Source organism: Eucalyptus grandis, chromosome 3, assembly GCF_016545825.1.
Source record: "Eucalyptus grandis isolate ANBG69807.140 chromosome 3, ASM1654582v1, whole genome shotgun sequence".
In the NCBI taxonomy this organism is placed as follows: Eukaryota; Viridiplantae; Streptophyta; class Magnoliopsida; order Myrtales; family Myrtaceae; genus Eucalyptus; species Eucalyptus grandis.
In genome coordinates, this window is record NC_052614.1 from 42,211,657 (window position 1) to 42,220,497 (window position 8,841).

The window sequence follows — 8,841 nt, forward strand, 5'->3', positions numbered from 1 at the left end:
ATAATCAGGGGAATGACAATCATTTCTTTTCTTGTTGCGAATAACAGCACCCCGTAACTCCCGATCACCTCTCACTCCTCTTTCCATTTCATTTGCTGTTGCGGGCGTTTCCGGAATGATTTCATCAGCCTCTGAATGCGCTGTTAATTGACCATAGAAAGCTTCCCAATGAGGGCTATGGTCACGAACCTCCGCTTTTAACCAAGGTCCGTATTTCCCTTTCTTATTCTCTGCCCATTCAGTTTGTTCATAAGGAATTTCCTCGCAATTAGTAGCATAGTGGCCAATTTTCCCACATGAGTAGCAAAAATGTGGAAGTCTTTCGTACTTAAATTCCACCCATAGTTTTTTAGTTCCGATATCCAGAATTGCTCCTGTTTTCAGAGAAAGATTCAAGTCCAATTCCACTTTCACCTTCCCTGCTCTGTATGGACCGTTCCCTTTAGCTTCCATCTGTATTTCTACAATTCGACCCAATCTTTCAGCCAATTCAACAACCACATCCTCTCTAAACCACCCTGGTGGTATTCCTTCTATATGAACCCAGAAGGCACAACAAGAATAGTCATACTAAATCCCCTACTTTGAGTTGTCCTTTCTTCATTCATGTGAAACTGTCTTAAGCTCAATACTACAAACCAAGCCACGGTTACCGTATTTAGTAAAAGAAGGTGAAAGAGAGGGAAATTACACTATACAAGTGATTGAATGGAAAATATGTATATAAGGAATGTCACTAAAATCATTGCGAATCCAGGAGAAAATTCTTAACATATTAACATAATAAATGATTAAATTGTCGTGTTCTAGAATACAGAAGTCATTGACTAATTGTCGATAAAAAGCGGATAAAATTGATAAGTTTTACCTTAAATGGACAATCGAAAAGATATAGTTTAGCCTACATGGATTCATTTACTAAACAAGAGTAGAAGAAGGAGAGAGGGTGGATAAAGCAGGAAAAATATCTAGCTCTTTTTCATCTTAGATCATAAGATTTGAACAACTTCTTGCAAAGGTCAGTCAATTTCTCTCTTTTTCTCGTTTGATTTTGTGACTCCTGGATTGTGAATCTTTGTTTACAGAGAAGTTTGTTATTCTGTAGAACGATTCAAGAGTTCTAGAAGTAACTGCTCGGAGATTTCATGCAATTTTGATTCGATCGTTTCCAATACAATTGACGACGTTAAGTACATGTGCTCGCGTTTGTGTTTTTCCTTTCGCCTTCTCTTCAAGGGCAATCTAGGTGGGGAAACTTTTTATTTTGCTAGGTTATCGCCATTAGATTCAACGTACTTTTCCCTGATGCTACAGGCCCGTCTTTAGAAAAGCTTTATCTCGTGGGACAATTTTGACATCGGTTGGCGGCTGATGCGAATGACGATTTGTGACCTGGTTGTCATGTCACTGCACATTATTACATGGATTTATTCCGGCCCTTGAGAAAAATTGACAAATGACAACTGTTGGATCTAGGTTCAAATTTAAGTAAAAAATGCAATGACGATAATACTCTTTCTCTCAATCTTACCGCCACTGTCGCCACTATCATTTTAAACGATCTTTCCTTTTGCCATAATCGTGATTTGGAATGTTAGTATCAACAATTTGGTACCAATGGTTGGTGGCGAGGTATTGCCCGAGTGCTATGTATGGTTTGACCTTTTATCTCTGTCAATGGTGGTAATTTATACGACCGTTTGATTGGATGTGTGGAACGTGGAATCATTATTTGTTCATGTATGAATGATGTAGCTTATCGTATTTCTTCAATCTTGAATTTATGTGGTATTTCTTCTTTTCATTTTCTTGAAACAATAAATTGTTCAGAAGATGATCCATCTCATGTAGGGCAAGAGAAGATTTCATGGGGTGTTGAGACTCGAATACAATTTTATCTCAGCAAATTGGACATGCGCTTCATTTCATCTTCAGGCAATCAGTTTATGTCTAAGCATATTGTCACATTGTCAATGAAAGATTTGATACATTATGTGGACTTGTATTTCAGGATGAGAAAGAGAAAGCGGCATGAAATCGCATGGCAGTATTGCACTGTGGTTGACGATAACGTCGGGCGTGTCCGTTGCAATTTCTGTGGACATGCGATGTGGGGAGGCGTGACTCGACTTAAGCAGCATCTGGCATGTATCAAAGGCAACGTGATCCCCTGCAGGTGCTGCCCTCCCGAAGTAACGGCGCAGATTCAGGAATATCTTGGCAACAGCTCGCAGGAGAACGAAGAAAACATTAACGGCGGTAGGGAGCAAGTGAATGACATGATAGAGGGAGAAAATGAAGAGCAATCACAGCCGGATCAAGAACATTGGCAAAAGTTTGTCGGTGAGAGTAAAGAAAAGCTCCCCCATAGCTTGCAAAATGATGAAGCGAACATGGACGGCGTTAGCGAGCAAGTGAATAACATGAGAGGTGAAGGAAATGAAGAGCAATTACAGCCGAAGCAAGAATGTTGGCAAAAGAGCGTCAGTGATGACATGTTTGCATATTTGTGCGAAGCAGCGTTCGACTATGGTTGGGAAGCCAGATATCCAGAGTATGAGATGGACTTTACACCAAAGAATGATGACTATGATCCTGCAGTCGAGAATGCGCAACATGAAAGCAAGCTTGCTTTCTGGGGGACCAAACCGGCGTGGCGAAGGTTGTAGCGGAACGAAACCTGTGCCATCTTGCCAGGAGTATCGCATGACCAGCAATGATTCAGATGATGGTAGTGAGCTAGGGTTCTAAGCCCTGATCCATGAGTGCTTTAAGAGAGGGAACCATCAAGTTAGGTCTCTTCTGTTTCTTTTATATAATAACAGCTTAGCCAGCTTTGGGATGCTTGCGCCGATGCAATTCAATTTGGGACAAAGTGAATATGTTTGTTATGATGCTGGTGGTGATGTAGCGTGCTTGCGTTAACATGCGCATGGCAGTAGGTTTAGCTCATTGTTTTGACATTTTGCTATGCAATTTACAGATACCGGAACGATTTTGAAATACTTATGGCCACTATTCGCATCTAATGTGACTTCACTATGGTTAGACACTTGTTAGGTGACAATCGAGACTTCTAGAGGTTTTTGGTGCAAAGAAAGTATGAAATCTAGGTCCACCCGAATCAATAACTATCAAGTGTCAAGTTAATGAATTTGGTATATGATGATTGACTTAGGTGGATGGTGATGATGTATTTAAGGAGTATTAAATACTTGTCTAAGTATTTCGAAATACATAAGAAGTGTGGATCATATTGGTGGAGATATGCAATGGATGGGTAATTTTTTTTTTTTTTTTTTTGTCGGGACTTAAATCCAACTTAGGGATGAATGAATTCCTTGCGGGATTTTTAGATTTTAGATTATTCAACGATCATTTTGTGCTCCTAGGTAGGGACTCCAGTTATTCGGGTTCATGTTCCATGTGATGTTGAATTATGAAGTTGATTGGAGGCGTCTCTGAATCCATCTGTATCTTTGAGTGTAGTCATTTCCACTGAGTACATAAAGTTGAATGATGCAGGTGTACTTGAGACATGCTCCCCCACGGTCTGTGATAACTTCATGTCCTATAGAGTGGTCATGAATTGCTAACAAGGCCGAAAAGTATTTGATGCCTCTTCGCGCAGGTTTCCAAGATAAATGGGATTTTTCGTAGGCTCGAGATTTACCTACTTTAAGGTATCTTCACAAACATTCTAACCATAGACAAAACCACTTGACTAATGAGGTAATGAAATGGTTGTGTGACCCTCCCATACATTTCATGACGATTATCGGGAGAGCATAAAAGTGTTATGACCATGACAGATGGGGAGAGAGGAGATGATGATAACGAAGGCAAATGGCAAGGCAAGAATTACACAATACTTCGTTTTCATACATTGGGAAAAGAACAAATCGAACAACCGTGTTCTTCGGCAAGAACAACAACAATCGGATCCTAATGTCCTGGCATTTCCAAGATCACAGAAACATAAATCACTACATGGATATGTGTATGTATACATGATTAAATATACGAGGCCAGCCAAACTTTCCCTTGGCATGGAAGAAAACGATGGTGTCAACTGGCTCTCCTATTGTTGCCAAACCTTTGATAAGGGTCTTGCATCTTTTGCACCTCTATTGCACTAAAAATCCCATATGCATCACTTTCATCGCCATCCCCTTTTTGGTGGTGATCGTCGTCGTCATCGGTTTGATCTTGCGCTATCAAGTCCTCACCATACTTGACGCTCCCTATCCTCATCTGCATCACTTCGGCCTTGGGCTCCTGGCCCTTCAAGATGCTCACCACCTCCTTCATGGTGGGCCTCCTCTCGCCCTCGCTCTGCACGCACAGGGCCGCCACGTTGATCGCCCGCTTCAACTGGGCCTCGTCGAAGATCCCTCGGAGCTTCGGGTCTGCGAGGTCCCGGAACCTCCCCTTCACGATGTATGGCTCTGCCCACTCGGTTATCGTCCTCCTGATCCCCCCCGGGAGCTTCTCAATGGGCTTCCTCCCCGTGACGATCTCGAGGAGGAGGATCCCGAAGCTATACACATCGCAGCTCTCCGAGACCTTCCCCCACATGGCGTACTCGGGCGCCAGGTACCCCAGTGTGCCCTTGACGCGAGTGGTCATGTGGCTCACGCCCTCCGGGATGAGCTTCGCGAAGCCGAAATCAGCTACAAGCGGTTCAAAGTCCGAGTCTAGAAGTACATTGCTTGCCTTTATGTCCCTGTGGATTATGTGAGGTGTTACCTCATGATGCAAGTACCTGCAAAAGAATATTCAAACTGGGTTTATCAGATATCACAGACCAATTGATGCCCTTAGCTAGGCAAGCACTTCTGGGGAATGCTAGGGATCTTCTTAATATAAGAGAAGCAAATTGAGTCAATTTGTCCTCCTAACAGGAAACTAAGAAAGGAATAATCAATACGCCAAAAAAATAGAAGTATAGAAATTACTTGTTACTAAAGAGCTAGACAAGTCAATGAAAATGCCTGTAGTCATTTAGAAATGAGAAACTGTTCCGTGAACTCCTATAAAATAAATCAGTGGCATATCAATAAATAATGAGATTCAGAGTCTCAAAAGTCCAAATTCTTATAAAGTTTTTGTATTGTGATTGACTCCGTCTATCATATCATTCCCAAATGACATCTTCTCTTTATATCCAATCTAGAAGAGACTTCTTTAAGGAAAAAGGCATTCAATGCCGTCTTATACATATAATTAATTCGAAGTATCGGCAATTGGTCTGAAGAAGTATCTAAAAATATCCAAGTTAGATACTTGTCATGAATACCATTTCTCATGATTATCTTATAAGTTTGATAGGTTCTTTGTTCAACACTGTCTAATAGTTCATTTTCTTTTTGTTTTTCAATCAATTTATTTGTTCTACAATGTCTCATATATAGAATAGAAATCAAACAGAAACTGATAAATTTAAAGAAAAGAAAAAGCCCAGGCGACTGATGCTTACACCAAGCCTTCGGCCGACCCGATTGCAATGTTCATCCTCCTTTTCCAGTCCAAGTGAGCGTCACTCGCAAACTGGCCGTGCAAGTGAGAGAGCAGACTCAGATTCGGCATGTAATCGTACACGATCAGCCGCTGATCCGTCCCGACGCAGTACCCTCGCAGGCCCAACAAGTTTTTATGCCGGACTCTGCCGAGGACCTCGACCTCCACCGCAAATTCCATCTCGGCCTTCAAGTTCATCGCCTTCAACTTCTTCACAGCTATCTGGAACCAACAGTCGCATCAACATTGCTCAGCTTCCACCATAACGTCAAGAAATGTGATCTATACATAAAACGCGCTAGAGAAACAATTGAAACAGCTGGTTGTTTAACATGGTATCGGAGTTGGTACTATTTTGCTCAAGTTTTCTAAGAACAAATGGTCGTCTAGCATGATTACTTAAATTGACGGAAGTTTCTGTGTAGTTAATGTTCCAGTACATTTTACCTACTAAGTACTAACTAATTGAAGTTCGATAAAGAGTGAGATCAAATTGAACAAGAAAATACTTGTCTGCACTTATTCTACACCAAATTCTGTTTATCGCATTATAGGCATGAAAAAAGGAGTTGTGGTTCATCTGGCCTTCTGTGGCCTTCCGCTGCTTTGCTTTTCCTTTCGCCATTGTTTTGGCTGTTTCTGCTTCCTCAGGCTTCTCTTGCGGTCCTCTTTTGCATTCGGCTCCCTTCCACTCACTCTGACTTGTTATCTTGTTAAGTGCAAGTTTTGTGGTGTTGGATCTTTTACAATTGTTGATTAAAGCTATATATTCTTACCCTTAACCAAAAAAAAAAGGAGTCTTTGAAACAAAATCATGTCTTCTCATTGGGATAATATTCGAATAGGGTTCCAAGTAAAGGGAAACTGATCGATTCACCTGAAGACCATCTGAAGTTTTGCCCCAATAGACACTCCCGAACCCTCCCTCTCCAAGCTTGTTGTCATCACTGAAACCATTCGTGGCCGCATGTAGCTCCTTGTATGTGAATATCCTCCATGAATTATTGCCTCCACCTATTCCACTGAACCTAACAATCCGCCAACAAAGAAAAAGAATAAACAGAACATAAGAGCTATACAGTGGTTGATAAAGTTAGACGAAGGAATCGATCAACGACTTCAATTCGAGCTCACCCTTGGTCGACATTCTCTGAACCACAGCAACTGAGAGATGATCCCATAGCTTCTTACTATGGGATATACGAAGTTTCAGCTTGTTTATAGCCTTTTCTATTTGTCAATGGAGTTTCTTCTTTAAAAATGGGCTGGCGCCCCTTCTGTCGCTTTCTCGCCTAATGCCAGCCGACCCTGGCCGGCTTTCTTTTAGTTTTTTTTTTCCTTTTCTTTATATGAGTAAGAGATTATCATGTTTTATATTCATTTCCTTTTTTTTCCTTGACCGGGCAGAATTTCTTATGAAACTCCAATGTCAAATTTTGACACTTTACTCAGTGATGAGAACAGTGATGAGCTCGATACAGTCCAAGAAAGAAACTAAGTTAAACATGCATGGAACCATCCGCCAAGTGGGGTTTTCAGACATCTTCCCATAGATTAAATTGTTTTTTTTTTCTATATTTTACACCAGCTTCGATATTATACACGGTCCGCCAGTGATTTTTGCAATCATCTTGGATGATAGTGGATTGATTAGAGCGTTTATAATAATAATGGCGCTAGAGTGTTAGATTGGCATTGTCTGAACTTTTCCCATTTGGGATGGGTGTTAACTTGTGTCTTGTAGGGATGCGTATGGTTGCAGAATAGAACCTGAAACCTAGAATGTTAGACAGAGAATCGGATCAGTGGGTTTTCAGACATCTTCCCATAGACTAAATTGTTGTTTTTTTTTTCCCTCTATTTTTAGACCAGCCGTCGATGTTATACATGATCCGCTAGTGATTTTTATGATTGTCCTGGATGATGGTGGATTGATAAGAGCATTCATAATAAAATTGGCACTAGAGTGTTAGAATGGCATCGTCTAAGCTTTGCTTATTTGGGATGGATGTTAACTGTGTCTTTTAGGGGTGTGCATGGTTTCAGGGTAGAATCTAGAACCTGAAATCAACAAGTTGGATAGGAACCAAATTGATGAGAACCCGTCCAATTCCAAATTCCAAGGTATACAAAGTAAGTTCCAAGTTTCAAAAATTAAAAACCTATTTTAACAAGTGGATTCTAGATTCTAAGTGAAACTTGAAAGGTTTTCATATTTTTCTTGTTTGTGTTTTTGTGCAATCCTACAATATTTTATATCATTCAATGATGAGTATAAAATCTAAAATCACTAGTTTAAATTTCTTTTTATGACTGAAACTTTTATTTTATTAATGTTTTATATTTTTTGCATATCTAAATATAAGTTGTGATTAGTTGATTATAGAAGCAAGTGATAGTAATAAAAGGTGATGCTTAGCTGCAGTTGTTCTGCTAATAATATGGGGAAAACCTGAGTAGACCCTAAAACTTGTGATAGGGTAGATTCCAAATTTTAGGGTATGTAGGATAAGTTCTAAATTTTAAAAAATGAGAAACTTGTTCCACTTGGAACTTGAAACTACTTATCTCTAATGTCATGTACAGTCCGATCTATTTCTATTCCATCCCCAAATTAGAATCCACTAGTGAGTTGCATTTTGCTCAATCTCTTTGTCCAAGCAATCACTCTCTCTCCGCTCTCATTAGAAGTTCATGCTATGATGTCATCTTAAGAAACCTCACTTGTTTCATGGGAGCCAAAATCTTAAAAAATAAAATAAAATAAATTCATTGAGTGATCATATTGGGTGGTGGCTACTTGTGGTAGTTCTTATTATTAATCACTTAGTAGGGGGCATCTCTCCTTTAACGTGGGATTTTAATATAAGTTATTCACATATCATTCCAATACAAGAAAGAAATCTAATAATGAGTGAGGTAAGTCCCAATCCCTTCCAATCTCTTTGACTAAGTTTGGTCATTTGGATTTCTAGCCAGCATAAAATTGAATCAGATGGAATATGTAATCCAAAATTTTTTGCTATATCCTATTCAATATTTGGTGAATTACAGTAATAGAACTGGATATTTTCACATCCTATTATATTCATTATTTGATATGAATGTCACATTAGTATAAATGAACCTAAAAATTGCACAAATGGAGATGGTAAGAGCCTTCACAACTCATTTACCTACTTTTTTTATTTGAGTATTTTTTTTATTAATTTTCGCTCTTTTTATTTCTTTATATTTTTTTATTTCTTTTTTTCCCCTTCTATCACACTCTAATAAAATTTTATTAAATAGTAAACTACACTAATATACCTAAAATACTAA

General features: G+C 39.4%; 1 protein-coding gene across 1 annotated transcript; it reads right to left on the reverse strand.

The window, feature by feature from the left end:
- Positions 1–4,063: 4,063 nt before the first annotated feature.
- On the reverse strand, positions 4,064–6,701 carry LOC104439679 (PTI1-like tyrosine-protein kinase At3g15890). Its single transcript, XM_010052705.2, has 4 exons — positions 6,655–6,701; positions 6,398–6,548; positions 5,480–5,742; positions 4,064–4,765 (listed from the first exon to the last, which is right to left on the reverse strand). The coding sequence occupies exons 1-4, from the start codon at positions 6,699–6,701 to the stop codon at positions 4,069–4,071; spliced, it is 1,158 nt and encodes a 385-aa protein (XP_010051007.2). The 3' UTR covers positions 4,064–4,068.
- Positions 6,702–8,841: the final 2,140 nt, after the last annotated feature.

Bases quoted from the DNA above. Each gene is read 5' to 3' on its own strand.
- LOC104439679 (XM_010052705.2), bottom strand. From the start codon at position 6,701: ATGGGATCATCTCTCAGTTGCTGTGGTTCAGAGAATGTCGACCAAGG. The intron at 6,549-6,654 runs GTGAGCTCGAAT...GCGGATTGTTAG, and splicing joins TCAGAGAATGTCGACCAAGG to GTTCAGTGGAATAGGTGGAG. The intron at 5,743-6,397 runs GTGAATCGATCA...TGTTGGTTCCAG, and splicing joins AAACTTCAGATGGTCTTCAG to ATAGCTGTGAAGAAGTTGAA.